This window comes from Esox lucius, chromosome 12 (assembly GCF_011004845.1).
Source record: "Esox lucius isolate fEsoLuc1 chromosome 12, fEsoLuc1.pri, whole genome shotgun sequence".
In the NCBI taxonomy this organism is placed as follows: domain Eukaryota; kingdom Metazoa; phylum Chordata; class Actinopteri; order Esociformes; family Esocidae; genus Esox; species Esox lucius.
The window spans coordinates 24,788,243-24,808,173 of NC_047580.1; the positions used below are offsets into that span (position 1 = coordinate 24,788,243).

General features: G+C 45.2%; 1 protein-coding gene across 4 annotated transcripts; it reads right to left on the reverse strand.

The window, feature by feature from the left end:
- Positions 1-456: 456 nt before the first annotated feature.
- On the reverse strand, positions 457-19,841 carry kdm5c (lysine (K)-specific demethylase 5C). Of its 4 annotated transcripts, none has more exons than XM_010890678.3 (28): positions 19,125-19,841; positions 17,759-17,906; positions 17,221-17,298; positions 16,984-17,106; positions 16,614-16,784; positions 16,322-16,453; positions 14,832-14,897; positions 13,756-13,879; positions 13,392-13,648; positions 13,021-13,179; positions 11,577-11,696; positions 11,256-11,414; positions 10,439-10,620; positions 9,933-10,095; positions 9,698-9,817; positions 9,396-9,590; positions 8,745-8,926; positions 8,528-8,652; positions 8,285-8,432; positions 8,111-8,195; positions 7,479-7,852; positions 7,237-7,375; positions 6,861-7,040; positions 6,541-6,660; positions 5,518-6,337; positions 3,037-3,236; positions 1,649-1,825; positions 457-1,524 (listed from the first exon to the last, which is right to left on the reverse strand). In XM_010890678.3, the coding sequence occupies exons 1-28, from the start codon at positions 19,127-19,129 to the stop codon at positions 1,516-1,518; spliced, it is 4,761 nt and encodes a 1,586-aa protein (XP_010888980.2). In that variant the 5' UTR covers positions 19,130-19,841; the 3' UTR covers positions 457-1,515. The 4 variants fall into 4 exon arrangements, with proteins under 4 accessions (XP_010888980.2, XP_010888979.2, XP_010888982.2 ...); XM_010890677.4 differs by having other exon boundaries at positions 16,322-16,456; positions 19,125-19,840; XM_010890680.3 differs by lacking the exon at positions 14,832-14,897.
- Positions 19,842-19,931: the final 90 nt, after the last annotated feature.

A 19,931-nucleotide genomic window follows, 5' to 3' on the forward strand; every position in this document is an offset into this window, starting at 1 on the left:
ACAATGATCTGTTGAGAACTGTCACCTAAGAGTATGGGATGGATTCAGGTCTGGGTTGCGCTTTTCTAATTGGCTAAAAGGTTCAAAATCAGTCAATGAAAGGCTCCCATTAAAGGTGTACTCCTGTCACATGATCATCCAGCTGACGACTACAAAGTGCATCCCCCCCACCCCGAACAACCTGCCGCAGACTTGAACCTCATTTGACTGTGACTGTTGGTAATCTGTCTTGGGGTGATCACTTATTTGAAACAGTCTGTTTTTGATGGTGCTTGATACAGTACTTTCAAAAGAGAGAGCATGGGATGTACGGACCAATTCAGTACCAGGAATATTTTACTACTCTGTCAAACTAAACAGTACACCTAACAGCAGGAAGCACAAGAGTCAAAGGATTCCTAAAACAATTCTAAATCTTTATTTTCCTAACAAGAGTGAAAAGAAACAAAGGCAACATTGAAAAGAAAAGTTTATACACGAACTCATGACTTTGTCTGCAATACCAATAATAATAATAATAATAATAATAATAATATAATAATTATTTGAACCCAGGAGACAAAGTAATTGTGATAAAGTGAGTTGAAGTGAAGTGTTACTTTAGTTTAAAGGGGGGAGAGGTGAGGACTTAACGGGACAGGGCTAAAAGGAGAAGTCTGAGGAGACGATCATAGAATCAAAACAAAAGAGCGAGCCAGTAGTAACAGAAAGTCAGAGAGATGAGAATGACAGAGGTACAGATACCTTTCTTGGGAAAGTAGCACCAAAAAACATGAATGCCTGTTTTTCACACTTCCCAGAATATCCAAATAGGTTTTATTTAAAATGCTTAATACCCTCCAATAGCCCAGCCTGAAAACAAGATTCAATACAAAAGATACAGGTTTTACCACAGTGACCACTGTCACCTAGGATCCACTGTCATTCACAACCTTCCACAGTACTGAACTTCAGCTGGATGTTAGGTTCATGTCCAAAAATCCTCCAAAAATAAATCCTGAAATCATTTATTTCTACATCAGTAAGTGGGTATGTGGATCAACTTAACCGGACAGCCCTGTCTGTCTGTAAAGACAGGCTTGTGTCAAACTAGCATTTAATACAGTTAATAACACAAAGCATACTGACTGACTGAAGAGAACTTGATCCTTAATTAAGACCAAGAGACTCTCCTATAACAACGCCAGCTCACACACTCCCAACACACTCCCAACACACTCCGTTTGCAGGGAGGATTGAGGGAGGGAGGTAGATAAGAGCAGAAAAGACTGTGGGGGAGGGGAATGGGGCAGTATGGTACAGGGGCATAGAAACGGAGGAGTGTAGAATCTACATATCGGGAGCTCAGAGGACAACTGTGTTAGTGTTTGAATGTGAAAGTGTGTGAGCAGACAGGGGAGCTGTATACAGGGGGATGGCCTGCATCTTTCCTTCCACATTTAATGCAGTCCTCCGGCCCAGAATGACCTGTCCAAACGTTTGATCAGTCTTTCCTCCAGAGTAACTTCCATTATATCACAAGAGCTGAGGAAAAGAAAGAGGAAGACAGTTTGAGAAGTTTGAGTTGCTGGTTCAAACGATTAACAAGTCACGTAACATTTCTAGTTCCTAGAAAACACAAAAAAGCTAAGCGAGGTTTGACTGTTACCTCGGGGTGGGTCTGGATGGGTATGTGGTTGATGGGCCGGGTCTTCTTAGACTCCGAGGCATCCTGGGATCGAGGACCTCCCTCCACCCCTCCCTCTCCCCTCTGGCTCTTCCTCTTCCTCTTGGAGTCCTTGGCCCGACCCCCACGGCCAGCTACCTTCTGCTCCTGAAGCTCAATCTGAGGAGGGATGTGACAAACCACAACTTCAGTCTTTCAAAACTTTTGTAATGATTAAACGATAATTTCAAAATGTATACAGGGTTTGCACAGGCAAGTGAAATTAAAGGACTTTCCCGGACTGTTGTATTTGTGTAACATAGTGTTGTCTTGGAAAGTCTTTGCTTTTGGTCAGGCCTTTGGTAAAGTAAGTAAATTGTTAAGTTAAAGGTTTGTTTACTCCCTTTCATGAGTGTGAGTGTATATACTGGTTTCACCATTTACAAATGAAAACATCTTTAATACTTAGTCCCACAATATCAGGGAACCAAAGGAATTTGGAGAGATGACTAATGTAAACTAAGTACTTATGTTTAGCATTCAGTCTCACGTTTTATGAATGCAATAACAGCAGAAAGAAAGTAGATCCACCTGCTGTGGAGAACCCACTGAAAGTCACCAGTTAGAGTCGACTACCCAAAGTCTCCTGTTAACAAGCCGCAAATAGTGAGGAGAACTGCAACTGAGGGCTTCAACATACATTTTAACCTGTAATTATTAAATTACCTGTTTTACGATGGAGCCAAAATCCAGGCTTTACTTTTTTAGATCACGTAATAACATTTTGTTAATAAAAGGGCTATAAAGTCATTGATGAAAATTTGCAATTGGAGCTGTGGGATTGTTGTGTTTTTTAACTTTAGGTTTTACTGGCATTAAAAACAAATCTGAGCACATATCAGATTAAAAAGTAAACTATTACAGATACAAGTACAATGAGCTCAACAAACCCCTGATGAATACTAACAGTCAGCTTCACCAATTCAAAATGTTGAAGGAGATCATATAAAACATTTTCAAACATGAAAGTGACCCTTTGCATTGGAATGGTTCATGGAAAACAACATTTGAAGCTAACATTCAATATCTTCTGAACAGCATCATGCGGTTTTACAGCAACAAGTGCAGCTGACTCACACAACACTGTCATTTGACAGAGCAGAATACAAGCGGACGTGTCCACATCTCCCACAAAACTGATAAGAAAAAAAATCAAATCTGACAAATCAGCCAGAAGGAAAGGTCAGATTGAAGGTATTCCAGTAGCAGATACCCGGAGTACGAAAAAAAGAGAGCGCTTCAAGCACTCCGCCAAACCCGTCAGAGATACTTCAAAGGAGGTTTGGCTAATAGGACATCCACAGCAAGGTGAAGGTTCTCTGCTCTCTCACCAGTATGAGTGTTCTGAGTGTGCTTCTGGGTGGTTCTGAAGCGGCCTGCAGGACCCTGTGGATGGTACCGGTCTGGTCCAGAGAGACCTCCAGCAGGTCTCCCTCCAACTGTAGCTCTTCCAGCTGGGTCCGGGTGGCCGGGGACAATTCTATCACCGGGCCTTTCAGTGACGACACCAGCGGCAGCAGAGAGCCCACGTCTGAGGGAAAAGACCAACAGGTTTATTTTTTTCAGACTGGGTGTGTTTTCTTTTTTTTTAAGCACCTTGCTGAAGCAAAAAGTGCTTTATACATAAACTTGATTGGTTATTATAAAGATACATGGCACGCGCGCAATGCTTGAAAGACCCGCTATAACGAAAGGGAAACAGCCACATACGTCACGTCACACAATCACTGCCCAACTGTAGACTGATTAGGCTGCCGTGTCCTTTAAGAATGCACAGTGTTTTAGATCTGCATGTTCTGTTACCTCATATTTGATAACAATACCCAAGAATATCAGGTCACTTTATCGGAGTCCAAAAAGTGCAGAATCACATGGCTTACTAGCACGCAGGTTTTAGGAATGTACGGATAAAATGGAATTTTTGCACTCTGATGTCTGCATCCATTTTGAGGCGCAGTACATGTTGACAACTGGGTACTTCCTCTAATATCACAAAAAATCCCCACATTTCCCATAAACATATACTGAATACTGAAACCGAATGCTGATTAGTGAAGGTGCAAATGGTTCTCGTTCTGAATCAGGATATAGGCAAGATATGCTAGGCAGCTGTTAAGTTATAATTAGCCTATTCATTAGTGATAATCTCCCAACCTCTTAAATATATTCTTGATCGACTTAGACCGAAACAACCACCAGTCATCCAGCTGACTGAATGAGGTCTGCCCTAACATACAAGTACACAGTCACGAGGCTGTGAACAGTGGCTTTGGAAAGTATTCGGTCTTATTCATTTTCAACAATGCGTGATATATGCTTAACTTATAATGTATTTTTTAAAAAGCCATTAACCTACACAAAACACCCCATTATGACAAGGCAAACACACTTTTAGATACGTGCCAATTATTATATATATATTGTTTTAATACATCTCTTGTACATGAGCATCTGACCCTTTGATGCAGATCATCGCTGACCTGCCATCTTCAGTTCTCCCTACAGATGTTCAATTGGGTTCAAGTCTGGACTTCGGCTGAGCTACACAAGGACAAGGGCCATTTTTGCAGACATAGATTAAGCCTATTCTAGGACCAAAGAAAATAAAACCAAGCTCAATAGAAAACACCATTGAGCTCGTTTTCTTTGTCCTAGACTAGGCTTAATTTGTGTTGGCAAAACCGATTATGAAGGACTAGTCCCAAAACCACTTGACTTGGTTGTGTGCTTTAGGTTGTTATCATGCTGATAGATGAATCCTCGTCCCAGTCTGGGTTCCCGCGTGGTCTGGACCAGGTTTACTTCAAGGACCACTTGTTGTATTACTCTTTTCATCCATCCTTCAATACTGACCCTGCCACAGAGAACCATCCCAATAACACGATGCTCCATCCACTACAGTTCACCACAAAGATGGTATTAGTCTGGTAAGGAGTGTTCCTTGTTCTCACTAGCGGTTACTCTTGGCATTCAAGAATAACAAATTGATTTTGGTCTCATTACTTTTCCTCAGAAGTGGCTTCTGTCTGGCCACTCTACCATAAAGGCCAGATTGATGGATTGCTGCAGAGACGGTTGTCCTTCTGGCAAGTTCTCCCATTTCTGTAGAGAAACTCGGAAGCTCTGTAAGAGTGACCAATGGGTTCTTAGTCACCTCCCTGACCAAGGCCCTTCTAGTTACTTATTTTGGCTGGACGGTCAGCTCTAGGAAGTCTTGATTCCAAACATCTTCCATTTCACAATGATGGAGCCCATGGTGCTCCTGGGACCTTTGAACGCTCTAGCAATTTTTTGTAACCTTCCCCAGATCCATGCCTCAACACAAATCTATTGAGGTATACAAAGAGTTCCATTGACTTCTTGGGTTGGTTTTTGCATTGACATGCACTGTCAACTTTGGGACATTCTATAGACAGGAGACACTTTCTAAATTATGTCCAATCACCCGAATTTGCCAGAGGTGGAGTCCAATCCCCTTTTATAGACATCTAAAGGATGTGCAAAAACATGCATGCATCGGCGCTCAAGTGTTATGGCAAAGGGTCTGAAAACATCTGTATGACGTTTCATTTGGCCATTTTTAATAAATTTGCACACATTTCTAAAAATGTTTCCAATTTGTCACAGGGTATTACATGAAGATTGGTGGATTAAAAATAAATAAATTATAAACTAAGTCTATAACAACCAAATCTGGGGATATGAAAGGGGTCAGAAGCCCCAGTATGTACAGGGATACAGTCAGATACATGGGCATGTGTACAGTAAAGGGGAAGACAGTGGTGTGGACGGTCACCCTACTGGCCACTAACCTGTAACACTGTGGTGAGACTTGGCTTTGCTGTTGACGCCGTTCTCAGATGCAGGCTTGCCTTCCACCTCCTCCTTTACCGCCTTCTTGGGCGAGTTGTCCTGTGTGAGGTCTATGACCCCATCCTCTCCTCCACCCTCAGAATCCGAGAGCACAATCACCGACTCGCAGTTCCCTTTCTTCCCATCTGCCTCCTCCCTCTCCTCCTCCAGTTGAGGCTCCTCTTGTCGGAGTCCCTGCAGCCTCTCCAGAGCCCCCCGTACCTCTGGGGTGTCCAGCGCCTGCTTGGCGCGGCCCTGCCAGGTGATGGCCCTCTCAGTGAGACACTGCAAGGCCTCTCCCTCCGGCAGACGTACGGGCAGCCTCTGCAGCGCCACCAGCAGGGCCAGGATGGTCTCCAGACGCGGCCGCCGCGATCGCTGGCACCGCGGGCACAGGAAGCGCGAGTCCCAGTCCCACCAGCAGAGGGGGTTGGTGAGGGGCTCTGACAAGGGCAGGAGCGAGGGAAAGGGGACGCAACCCCCATGGAACCAGTCTTTACACAGGTGGCAGCGCAGCAGGGGGGGGCGGGGCACACGGCCACACACGCACACCGACTGAGGGGAGTTGCCGCCTGTCGTCGTGTGTTGCCTGTCCCCGTTCTCCTTCTCACAGTTCTCAGAGTGCGTTTCTAGATCCATAGGGTCCCCCCGCCACCCACCACCACCGCCGTTCTCCTTGTCCTCCCGCTCCTCCTCCAGGCCTGGTTTAGATAGGTTGACCTTCTGGAGCCTCAGCAGAGCCTCCTTCTCCAGGTGCTCCCCCTCTTTAAACGCCATCACCTAGAGGGAAGAGGGGACAGAATTATCTGCCTGTCTTTCAGCTCATTGTCTCCGGTCTCGGTTGGTTTTGCCTGTGTGCGATGTGTCTGAAGCAGCACTGTAGCCCAACGAAGCGGTGTGAATACGGAAGAGACATCCAGACACTGGTTAGACACACTGGACGGTGTGGAGCCAGACAGCCAGTCCGGATGAGGGAGACTCACAATCGCTCCAGGGTCCCTCAGGTCCTGAGCGGAGAGGCCAAGAGTGTTGGTGTCGGTGTCATCTACCGAGTCAGACTCCTCCCCCCTCTCCTTACGCTTCTCCACGCACGGACACAACACCTGCAGGAAAAGAACACTGTGATGAGGACAACATGGGCATTAGGTAACAGCCAAACACTGGCAAACACTAACTACAGTACAGGTTAGTGAATACTGTCAGCCGTATAATTGAACACGCAGCCAACAACACTCACACAACCCAGATGTATGAGAATTCAAGTGACCCTCCTGGGGGGGGGAAGCGTGTAAATGTCACCTACCTGCAGAAGGCTGTGCTGGCTGCTCTTCTTCAGGAAGGTCTTGGAGGCCTTGTCTCTCCAGGAGTGGGCACTGGCCACCTGCAGCTCCAGCTGTCTGAGCTCCTCCATCCTGACTGGCAGGTCCCTCCCGATGGCCACCAGACCCTCCAGGTCATCTAGACATGGGTAATGCTCCCCATTCTGCAGTGCACAGGACGGGACCCGAAGACAAGGCGGGGGTTTAGAGGCAGGGGTTACCTTCACACAGACGTGGAAAATACAAGCCATTCATCTTCGCCGTATTCATGCAGTTCCTGTTTGTGAAATCCCACCTAAGGATTTGCCTTTTAAGGGTTGTTTAAACTATGACAGACACTAGGATCGGGTTTAAACCTGCCTGGATCTCTTCCAGGTCAGTGACCCAGGCCCGGGCACGGGTCAGACAACCCTGTAGAGACAGTATGTTGGGCAGCTTGACAGGAATGAGCTGGGCCTCATTCACTATGGCCTCCAAGGTAGAGAGAGGGTGCTTCTGTCTGCAAACACCCAGGGAGAGGGCACATTAGGACAATCAGATAACTTGAGAACTTGAGTGAGAGGGAAAATCATTAACAGTGTGGGAGTCCATGTCCATCGTACCGTTGCTCCAGACAGATCTGGGCCTTCTCCTCCCAGCGTTCGGCTATCGTCAGCAGCTCCTGGAGCTCCGCCATAGCCGTTTCCACAGAGACGCTCTGGGCCACGTTGCATCCGGCCTCCATCAGGTTCCTGAGGACTGCAAGAGTCATCTCGCCCCCCTCGGGCCCCAGAGTGCGCCGCACCTCTGCCAGCCACCGGCCCTGCTCCTGCAGCCCCTTGAGGAGCTCACACTCGGGGGCATCGACAGGCAGGCCAGCCCCGTGCTCCAAAAGGGCTTGTAGCTGCTCCGGAGGATGGGAATCTCGCCTCCAGTCACGGTCACTCACCAGGGCCTGGGCCTGAGTCTGGAACTCCTCTACAGTACGCAGGAGCGCCTGGCGGAATTAAAAAGACAGCACCAAAATGTTTGTTTGAATAATAACAGACAATTTAAATAGTTGAACAACTACATCAGACTGCAGTGTGAGCCTTATTACAGTATATTATTACACCCCAACCTGGACCTGCTCTAGGTGTGTTGTTGGCAATGTATATTGTATTAAAATACAGAGAATGTAATGGAAGGAGGAAAAGGCTGACATGAATAGCACAGATTTTTCTCTGGTGGCTCAGGGCATCTGGACAGTACTGACCTGTACATCATCCAGTGGGCTCATAACACAGGGGAGGTTCTCCATTTTTTCCACCAGAGTCTTGAGCTCAGCCAGAGTCATCCTCCTGTAACACACACACAAACGTTTTCTACAATGCATGAGCGTGACAGTGGAGAGGAGTGCTTGGAGAGGAGTGCATCCTGTGTTTGTTACCTGGTCTGGGTCTTGTTGAGGAGCTCAGTGCTGGTCTGATGACAGTGCTTGATGTCACTGAGGACAGTATTAAGTCTCTGGAGAAGCTCGTTGTCAGGGAACTTCTTCTCAGCCGCCTCCTCCTTCAGCACCTCCAGGTCTTCGATGGCTGGAGGGAAAACAGTCTATTACACACACCACCCAGAACAGGTGTTATTCTCAGTCAACACTTAGAGTCCCTGCTCGTCTTTTGACATGACCAACCTATCTTGTTCCCCTCCTCCTGCTCCAGCGCCTCCTTTACTCTGTTGGCCCAGGAATCAAAGGACTCAGCTCGCACTTTGAGCCGATGTAACATGGCCAGCAACTCATCCAGAGTATACCTGTACCTGGAAGGGGAAAAGACAAAGGGGGCTCTGGTGTGAGGTGCCAGCGGTAAAAGTACAGAGTGAGACAGAAGGACACAATCAGTGAGCGGTACCTGAGGTAGAGTTTGTCGGTGGGACAGTTACAGAGGTCCTGTGTGTGGTAAAGACAGACGAGGCGTTCAGGGCAGTTTAAACAGGCCAGGGCTGACAGGAAACACGTGGTCTTGCAGTTGTCACACTGCCTCTCGTCATCAGGCAGCAACTCAAACGCCTCCCTCTCAGCCTCCGTGATGCCCTTAAAAAAACCACACAAGACTTCAGGAAACCACAACACACATACACCGCCTACAAAACAACAAGCTGTCAGAGAAAGGCAGCATACATATCCACTCACGACATGCCACTGATTCCAAACCCTCTGCTGCGTACATGCATAAAATACGGCTCTTCATTTTGGACATTTCCTCATTCAGACCAGTTTAAAGGCCATTTTGTCAGAACATTCTAAATAGAAAAGCACTGAGCATACAGTCTATGAAAACACATGGTGGGTCTAATATAAATATACCTTTTTAAAACAGTGACCTTTCAGTTGAACCAGTTTAGTATTTTGCCATTACAGCCCTTCATTGATCACACACACTACGAAGACATTTCACTGAGATCTTCATCAGTGCCCAAACCGCAGACAGTCCAATATGAGGCCCAGACCACACTGATTCCAGACTCTCACACTGGCACAGTTTCAAGTGCATTAGCCTCACTCTCTCCAGCAGGTCCTTCCGAAGCTTCCTCTCCTCCTGGACGATGATGAACATCTCTCTGTGGGTGGCTGCGGCCAGGTTGAGGTCTAACTTCTCGGGGCAGGCGGCCATCTTGCAGGTCAGCTCCTCGTGGGAGAAGACACAGTACCGGCGGAGGCGACGGTAGTGTTCGATACAGGAGCGCCCCGCCGGCAGCTGTAATGGTAGCGAGAGGGAAGGAGACAGAAAAACGTTTGAAAACCACGTAAACAGTCACGGAGGTCAACGCAATTCGTTGCTCGGGACTGAATCAAGCGCCTTACCCAATCGGCAGTGCAGAAGTTGACAGCTTCAGCAAAGTTGTATCCCTGATTGAAGCCGCTGTGGTAGGCCCTGGGGAAGGTGATGACAAACTCACCAGCGCACTGGTTGGTGCGTACAACCTGTCAATGACATGGACAGTATGTCAGCATGGACACGGCTCTGTGATACGTCTCTCAGTGGCGTAGGCGAAGCGGCCTTTGGGCAGCACTTGAATGGTCAGAGTGTGACACTGACCGGAACGCCGTGGGCCATGAGGATGTTGGGGTTCATAATGGTGACCAGCTGGTGTAGGAGGTCAGGCTGGAACTCAAACAGCTCTGGGGTCAGCTTCTTCATCACCTCCTCTAACAGCTCAGCTGCCAAAGCGGGTACTCCGTACCATGTCTTCGGCTCTCCCCTGGGAGAGGGGAAACCCCAAGGCTTATTATTACTAGCACACCTCTGTTAGCCAGGGAGTTCACGTGAGAATTATTTAGAGGCAACAGCCAAACTTTTGTTTTCACTTATTATAAATGCTTAAGGCAAACATGAATCGCCATTAGCCGCGGCATAGATAATGACTGACATCATTAGGTAGGCAGCATCACCAAGTTCGCATGTGAACTGAAGGAAGGACATAGAGTGTGATCAGGAACTGAATTAAGGTGACTAGGCTTGGCAAGGCGAATTGAAAATCATTCAAATCCACCCGTCCACATGCTGCACTGCCCTAACAACAACCAACGCCCAGCGATACCTACCAGTGCAGGTAGTTGATGGAGTAGCTCCAGTGGTCCTCGATGTGCCAGCAGAAGGCTGAGAAGACCATGCCCACGTACAGCCAGGGCACCTTCATGCCAGAGATGTCGGCATTAATGTGGCACAGCAGAGACTGCTCCAGCACCGGCATTACATTCAGGTTCCAGCCGCTACGGGCATAGTCCTGCACAAAGGTCAGGTAGGGGAAGGTCAGAGGGAGTCAGTGACTACGTTTTAAGAAAAACAAAAGCTGTAAATGCTTTTTAAACCCTATCTATATGGCATCAGAATATTTATCCAGCAAGGTAGTCTAAAATTGATAGGTTGACTTTGGTAACTTTGTACTAATTCATAACAATGGTATTGTCAAGCCAGTGGGGTTGGCAATACACAAAAAAAGCAACTTTTGATCAATAAAGCTGGCAGGCCTGAGGTTGCTTCATGTATGTTGATGTTAAGTAGTCCTGCCCTGCAGGTACATGCTGCTCACTACACTGACTATGAAGATGCTCTGTTCAGGAGCTGAAACGTTGATGGTGCAGCTATTTTAAGATCGAAAATATAGTGAGACTGGCATAAAAGCAAGGCAGCAAACTTATGAAAGGAAAAACAAAAAAAATACTATTGGCTCAAATTCACATCCAGTAAAATTAGAAATTGTACCAGTGTTCTTTCATTTCAAATTGCGTACCTCAAATGCTATGCAAAGATGTTTTACCTGTCGACAGGTCAGCTATAAATACAGCACAACATACAGTAGAAAAGTCAAAGACAACAGGAGTCAGAGGGACTGATGAAAAAGGAACAGACGGTAGTTACCGCTTCCTCCTTGGAGAGGTTCTTCTTGCCATTGTTCATGGGGAACCCACTGCCAAATTCTTTAGAGTGGATGTCTGCCCCGTACTCCACCGTTACATCCTCCTCGATACTACTGACCAACCGCCAGAACTCTCTCTCCACCAGCTCTGTTGGAACCATCTACAGACAGACACACAAAAGACAATCAGTAACACAGCAACAAGCAAAACAAACGGATTGAATTCAACACAATCATTTTAAATAGTCAGGAATAATAAGGAAGCGTGAGTTTCTCTCCAAGTCAGCGTCCGCAAATAGTTCAAGGTCTCCAGGTGCCCTTACATGGACCGGCATGTTGAAGTAGTCTGCTTTGAATGTGTCAGCCATCTCCCCAAAACTCTGCAAGGTGTACTCTCTGGTGGCCTGTTCAAAACCAAAGGCCTCCGCGGGCCTCTTGCACTCCTGCGGGGTGGAAATGAAGAGATATGGATTTGAACATTGAGGAGGGATGATTAATGAAGGTGCAGACCATGTCACCCGTTTGTTCTAAAAAGGGTTAACGGCCCACCACCAAAACGTATGCCTGAAAGCTGCTTCAATGGCAACATTTGCAGTGTCTTCAGAAAGTATTCCACATTCTTGACATTTGCCACATTTGGGTAGGTTGCAAAATGGGATTTTGAATGGATAGGATTTTTGCCAGACCACATAAGCAGAGCCGGCAAAGAGTGAATGTGACAGAGTGACCCCTTTTTGGGGTAATATAGGCCAGTTTAAAACCCCATGGGCAGTAAAAGAGTAGGGGTTTCCATGATTCTCTTGACAAAAAAAATCTGTTATCGCCACGTATATTGATAGTTATTGTATCAATGTCATTCACAAAGGAAAGAAAAACAAACATTTGTGCGCCATGAAATACCCTTGGCTGCGTAAAGTTCATCTTCAGTCAATTCTCATGACTATTCCAAGTAGTAAGTTAGATACTAGTAGATCTATTACTGGCTGTTAAAACGGTCAGTGGCAAAAGCCATACAGTTCACAGATGATTTGTGGTGGAGGTGAACTCAATAAGACATGTTAGTCAGTTTAACACAATGCTTAATGGTGTCTAGCGATATATTCACTTGGCTTGATGTTAAAGCGTGACAGAATGATCTAATGTCGAGATCCTATACCGACACTGGGCAAACGTATAGCCCCATGGTGTAGTGGTTAAATACACAGCCCCTCACGTGGGAGACCTGGGTTCGAATCTAGTGAGGACAACAAACAACCTTCATCACCTTCAACTGTGGGCCGGCTGAATTAGGCTTGCCTGGTTCCTTTTCAGGATTTAGTCAGTCTTTAAATGTCAAAGCAGAAAACAAAGTGTGACATTTGTCTATATTTAGAAACAGAGCCAGCTTTTATTTTCATGCCCTATAATATATTTACCCTCAAGTAACACCCAGAATAATGCTGTCTTAAACGACAGATGACAAGTATTAGCAGCCTAAGCTAGTTGACGCCTATGAAGTTGAAACGGGAGAAGAAATACTTTTCAACACGCTTCTCATAAGACTTCCGTTAGCCACAGTCAACACAGTATTTTATGATGTTGAAATATGGTCCGCAGGCACGCGAGTGTCAAAGGCAGCACGTTTTGCACAGCCCCCTGAACACATTAAACCCTTTCGATAAACGCCAAATGAAAATGTGTATTTCTCCATCTTTAAGGCTCCATCTTAAGCCAGACTGGGCTGTGAGCTGAAGGCACAAAGACAGTCGACGCAGCGGGTTTTCTGACCTCGGCCACGCATTTGGGACAGCGCCAGTTGCCCTTCGGGGCCTCAGCGAGTGGGGGCAACAGACAGAAGGTGTGGTAGTTGTCGTCGCAACCGTCGCACAGCAGGAGTTTCTCGTCTTCATCTCCACGGCCACACATCCGACACACAAAGGAATCCACCTTAGGAGAGGAGCACAGACAGGGGGGACAAACGGTTAACACCACTTGAACCACTATGATAGAGACCATCTGACTTTTTATCAGATTACACACAAGTCTGAACTCCCAGACAGACTCTAGACGCAGAACCTCCAGTGATAACGCTTCCTAGCCAAGGATTAGTCTTAATCTGTGTCTGGGTAACCGTCCCATTAGGGAGAACGGAGGCTTACAAACTGCGGGTTGTTGAGGTTGCGTCTCAGCCTCATGGTCATCTTGGTGCAGGGCTCTTCAGTGTTAGGGTCCTCTTCATCATGTCCATCCCCACCATCATCTCCATCCTTCTCATCCTTGACAGTGCCGTCAGAGGGAGGAGCTGGCGCGGTTGTGCTCTTCTCCTCACCCTCTTTCTCTTTTACTTCCCCAGCTTCATCTTTGACCTGGACAGCAGCTGATGTGTTACAAACAGTCACAGTCTGAGGTAGCTCTTCTGGAGAGAGACGAGAGAAACGGTCAACACCAGTGGCAACCAAGTGACACGCACTAGCTTGACGAAAGACAGTCCTACAGAGCACCATGTCAGACACATCGTGTTACCTTTCTTCTGGATGCTCTTGTTCCGGGGCACCAGTCCTAACCCCATCATCTTAGGCCCCGCCCCATAGATTTGCAGTTTCTTCAGTTCGGGGTTCTTCTCTATATCCTCCTCTGTAGGATCGGGCTAGGGGACAGAATTTACAGGTCAGTGTGTGGAGGGAACAGAAATACAACTACTGGGGGAATGGAGAAGCAGACGGGTCAACGGGTTAGGATACAGAGTAAGGATGAAGAAGCATCTGTAGTATTAGAAGACAAGCTAGGAACGTACAGCCCCTCTATACAGTACAACTGTGCTATTAAAAAGGTCAAGAGCCACCATTGTGTCATAGGAAAAGCACCTAAAGGGTGATTGAAGTGATTTTTTAAAACAACAAAATCTGTAAAATTATCTAAGTTGTAAGAGGGGAATGCTTGAGTGCATAACTGTACAAAGCTGCTTTTATGTTCCCAAAATATTCCAAATATCAATGTCTAGCTTTTCAGGTACAATAAACATTAAAACAAGCTTTCAATAAAAGCTTGATTTCAGCTGGTTACTGGGCAAAATGTTCAACTGCTAACCCTAGACTTACCATTTCAAACAGCCAAATGAAATCAACAGAGTTTTCCAAACACATCCTATTGGTATTTAACTGAGCGAAGCACTCTAACAGAACGCATGCAGTCACACCACAGCACTGCAGCAGACAGGGGGTGGAAGCGTTGTTACCAGTCAAAGCAAGGATACACTGACTGACTAACAGTAAAGCAACCCGAGCAAACAAGAGAGCAGGAGAGAGAGAGAGAGAGAGATTCACACCGATTTCACAAACAGGGACAGGTGAAAGGTAAATGCTGAAGCCAGGGACAAACAGTGAGTGGGCGAGCACGTGGAAGAAAGGCTAGAGACCACTAAAGCCGTCAGACTGTCCAATGGTGATATAACTATGACGGGGGGCCAAAGATGGCGGCCGGAGCAAGGCAGCAGGTGGTTTCCAGAGAAACCGAGCCGGCTAGAGAGGCGAGAGGAAAGCCAGGAGAGAGCGGAGGGCAGAGAGCGGGTAAACGCATTGCGCCCGAGAGAGCGTCAGTACCGATGCAGAGATGTGTTGAGGCTGAGAGCCAGTGGTGAGAGGGTGGGGGGCAGAATCTTCCGGACCCTGCATGGGGAGACAACAGCAACAAATGGACTGAGACAGGAGCAAGAGGAAGAAGAGGAGGAAAAGGAGAGCTGAGGAGAAAAAAAATGTCACTGGAAGAGAAGAAGGAGTAAGCACAATGACTTGTGTGACTACAATACATAGGTGTATGTGGAAAATGGGTGTGAGGAGGGGACAATGTTTTTGCCAAATATAACAGTGCTTGTATTGATAACATGACAAGCACTTCTGAGACCACAGAGAACGCAGAGCCTAAATAATGAGAGCAGAAAACAAAACAAGAAGATTAAACAGAATAAATCAGGATTTTAGCAATTAAGACCTTTGCTTAGTTGTCTAGTTAGGGTAACTCAGATACCATTTAGTCTCTGAATCAAGTCTGACAGTAATTAGGGTAGCTGTGTGAGCCAGTGTTAACCAGTCTTAGCTCTAAGAATAGATGTTTATTGGAAAGATGGAAACGTAGGCTTACTGGCGCTAACGCTAGTTACAAAGTTTCTTTAACACTGACAGAGACAACTAATGGTATCCATAACTTAATCTGGCCCTGGGGGCAGAGACAAGGTTTCATTGTCAAAATCCTGAACGACCCATTAAAGCACAGAACAAATCTGCAGTACAAACACACCCAAGAAGAGGAAAATCATAGATATTACTACAAAACAACTTTAAAAAGCAAAGAGGTGCACGGACAGAATTTTCAATAGGGGTAAAAGATATGGATACAGGTGAATTCAATGGGTGAGCAATCTGTGATAGCATGTGACAAAAATAACAATGATAGAGAGAGAGAAATGAGTACAGCATAAAATATAGCACAACAAGGGGGAAAAAGAAGAAACCATCAGCAGCATGATGGCACACAGAGCAAGCATGCCGGATGCGTTCTGAGTGCATCTTCCCTGTGTCTTCATCTACATTGGTTTTGAATTTGAAGTGGAAGAACTGGAACTCACAGGTTCATTAATTTGAATTGATGACACTTCTTCAGGCTAAGTTATGAAAACAAGGACATCCATACAAAGTCATGTGATATTTCATTGCCAAAAGCAATGAATATTATTAGATGACTACATGGGTGAATGGTACAGGTTTAACTCCATGACAATCTAAAAATCCCAATGAATGTAACATTAAGATGGGTTAAGGGTGCTCCAAGGAGCTACACTAACTACATACATATGATTACCAGGGATGAGCACTAGTTCCACTTCTCAGAAGAACACAAATTCAAAAGATTTGGACCCCCTTGAATCTGAAATTATATTTATAGATTAAGGTTGCTAATATTTCAATTGTGGAGGGTCATAATATGCTTTGAACAATAAAAAGGCAAAAACAGTTCAAATCAATGAAGATTTTTTAAATTACAGTATACACGGATGATCTACATGGCTCATTGGAGCTTGTGCCCCGTCACTCACATCTGGCTGGAGGCGATTGGCTCGGCGTCCGTAGCTGCTCGTCTTAGAGGGCTGGACAGACTGGCGTAGAGGAATGGAGTGGGGCTTGTATTCTCGATCCACCTCATCTCCGTCATATAGTTTTGGCTTAGTCTGCTACAGAGAAACAAATGGGTTGAACTCCCTTTTACATTCATGACTCCATGAACCAACACCAACTGTCTGACTACACAGCTGTCACATGTAAATAAAATAATTAATAGAACTGTCAAGAGCAAAACAACAAGCACTAAGGGAATGAGGGTATCATTACCGGCAGACTGGCCCCGGTGTGGAACACCTCAAAGGGGTAGACGATCCTTTCATAGTGTGAGCGCAGGAGGGAGCCAATGTTTTTGCCTGGAGGGTAGCCCAGCTTCTGGGCCACGCGAGCCCAACGCCGCTCCTTACTCACTATGTCAAATCCGCCCTCCTCTATTACAACCTAGAACAAAAGATTCTAATGAAATGCACTGTCAGGTGGGCATCACCGGCTAAGTTAACATTGGCTATGTTAACGTTGGATAGTATTAGCCATGGGTAGGATTTCAAAAAAAAATTCAGCAATACTCTACATGTCGACTGAGAGACGTAACAAAGCGTTCATTAACAAATGAGAAACATGGATCGGTCAGATCGGACACCTTGGAGAGGCTGAAGAGATCCAGAATACGCCTCTCAATGTTTGGAATCTTCAGGGAGGATCCTTGAATTTCCCAAAACTTAGCGATCCGGTCCAAGTAGTTCAGCTTGACTCGTGTCTCTGCCTGTAGATGTGGAGCAAGGTTAGGGGTGAAATAAATGTATGTACAGAATGACAACAAAATAAGAATCTTCGTCAACCAGAAGTGACTTCTAAAAGTCATAGACTCAGGTTTCACCTCCAGCTCATTGAGTCTCTGTATACGGGGCGTAAAGCGGAAGCTATCCACTTCCACAGCAAAGGGTGGCTGCCAGTCCTACAGGAAAACAAAAAAGATATAACCAATGTCTGTGTTTCATGTAAACACTTCTCGTTGCGTCACCTAAAATCATTGCATCCTTAGCGGAGCCTGTAAGAAGACAAAATCTACTTTGCATCAACTAAACCCACAAAAAAATTTAAATAAAAAGGGGATACTTTACAAGTTTCGTTAATCAAAATCCACAACATTCAAAGGGGTTAAGGCAGGAATACTTAATAGTGAATGTGTCTCATGCATTTGGGATATTACAACAAAGAACATACAGAAAATCCCCTTTTTCCCAGAACTGCAGAACAGGCCTATTAACTGCAATGTGTGTTACACCACACTCATTATCAATAACTCTCACCTGTTTGATTTACAAAAAAACAACAAGGAACTGGGCCAGACAGTGGAGTGTTTAATACAGACTGCATCTTTCAATGATAGATGCATGTCATTCATAAACACTTACAGCAGGAGGACGAATCTTGCAGATGCCAGACTTCTCCGCAATTGGACGGATCTTGGCAATGTAGCCAAGGGGATCCTGAAACTCCTCCCATGATGGCTCGAAGACTGGGCACTCTGGAGGAGGCACGAAGTCTTCCCCCTCCATTGCCCTGGCAACAGGTCAAGAGTCAGCATGTCAAGTCACCAAACAGTCAGTGCTTAGCAGACGGGCTACCAAATGTCTAATGAACTCTCACTATAAGCAAGATATCAAGGCACCATCTTTAAGATATCCAGCTAAACAATGGTCATTTTAATTAACAATACATTGACAATATATAGGATACTTACTGATTCCTGAAGAATACATTAAAGTTTCATACGGTTGGAAGAACTGTCTTACAATGCATTGTATATGACAACTGAATATATATCAAGATGGAAATATTTCTAATGTATTTAACAAGGTATTTTTACAGATAAATGTACTAATTCACAGACATACATTAAATAACATAAGCTACAGTAACAGGTCAGTCTTTAACAAGATCAAACAAAGTGCCCTACAAGACAAACCAAAAGAACTATGACATCTGTCGTTGGACCAGTGGTGCATCATTTTTCTACTGGTAAATACAGGCTTGAATTGAACTCTTTTCTAATATGTGGAGAGATTTAATTAATCATTATATATTGTAGTCGAAAACTGAAAACCTCAACCTGTTAACTCAATCTGGGGAGGAGTTCAAGTCTATGTAGGGTAACGGGTATCCCCTCCCCCTACCTTACAAACACTTCATACATGGACCATTCTTGTCATTAATCTGATAAGATGCATCAAGAGGTCAACTTGATATTTAGTCATCTACAAAAAATAATACACTGACTCACTAACAAATCATTGATGTTTGGTGACTTGAAAAGTTAGTCCAAATGACTAAGACTTTTAATGCCTACAAATGATTTCACAACAACTAAGGTATATAGTCTGAGAAGGCCTCCTCGATATCTCTTCAACAAACATTTTGAGGAAGCTCACTAAAACGTCTGCTGGTTGGATAAATTGTAAAATGAAGCCACAAAATGTTAAGGCCTGATTGCTTTCATCCACTTTCCATTAGCAATACCAAATATAGGAGCAACCCATCTAAGGTAGGTCAGGTAACAAATGAATATTGTCTTTGTCGAAGATCACAAAATATAGGTAATTAATACATACATAGATCCTTGGTGACACCAAGAAAAACCCAAGCATTTAAATTAACAACTAGTTTAACTATTTACATTTGCTAACGTTAGTTAGCAGCTAACTAGGATTTCTAGCAACTTATCTTGCTTGATAAGAAATATGACGAGCTAGACTAGCTAGTTAATGTTATTGGACTTACATCATGTAAGATAACTGGTACTTGGACAGCAACTCTTCCGGACACGTTCAACGTGGTCAAATAGGAAAATATGGACTTAGATGTCACCAATAATTTGACGGGCCGTTTTGGTGTCTTGAAAGCTCACGGGGTCTATTGTTTAGCACTGGGTCAAGATTAGGGTTGCGGAAGCTAACGTTACGGCCTCCACTTTTCAGCCCATCCTAGGCAGCACCTCCGGTCTCGATTGGGCCACTGCGAATTGGCGTGGAATTTCCACTGGAATTATTGGCTCCTTTTCACACCTGTCCTAAACCAGATGTAAATTGTTTTTATTTTAATCAGAATAACACGGACAAGCCAGTAGAGACTTCCTTTTCCTGAGACTGTCCTCCTCTGTTGTTGTTTAACGTTAGCTTGGTTGCTGTCGTTGGTTAGCTACAGTACTAGTAGTTAGCAAGCAACCTAATGTTATCTAGCTAGCAAGCTAGGTCCAGTTAGCTCACGTAAAGTTGGCCTTTTTCAGGCTCGCTTCACCCATAGATACACTTCTGTTTGAGTAGAAGTGTAAAGATTAACGTATCCACTTCAAAGACTCGTTTTCTTGTAAACGAGTGACTGTGAGAATTACGTCCCCATCAAATTAATGTGTGACCAAGTTCGCTATCCCCCGTTCATCCTGTCTGGATTGGACGCCATCTTAGTTTCATCATTGCCTAAGCACAACCTCAAGTCTCTCAAATAACTACGATTGCTATGACAGAACGGGTTGTGTGGAGGAGAGCAGGGAATTAATGCGTCCACGTCCGCCATTTTTAAAGAAAGTAG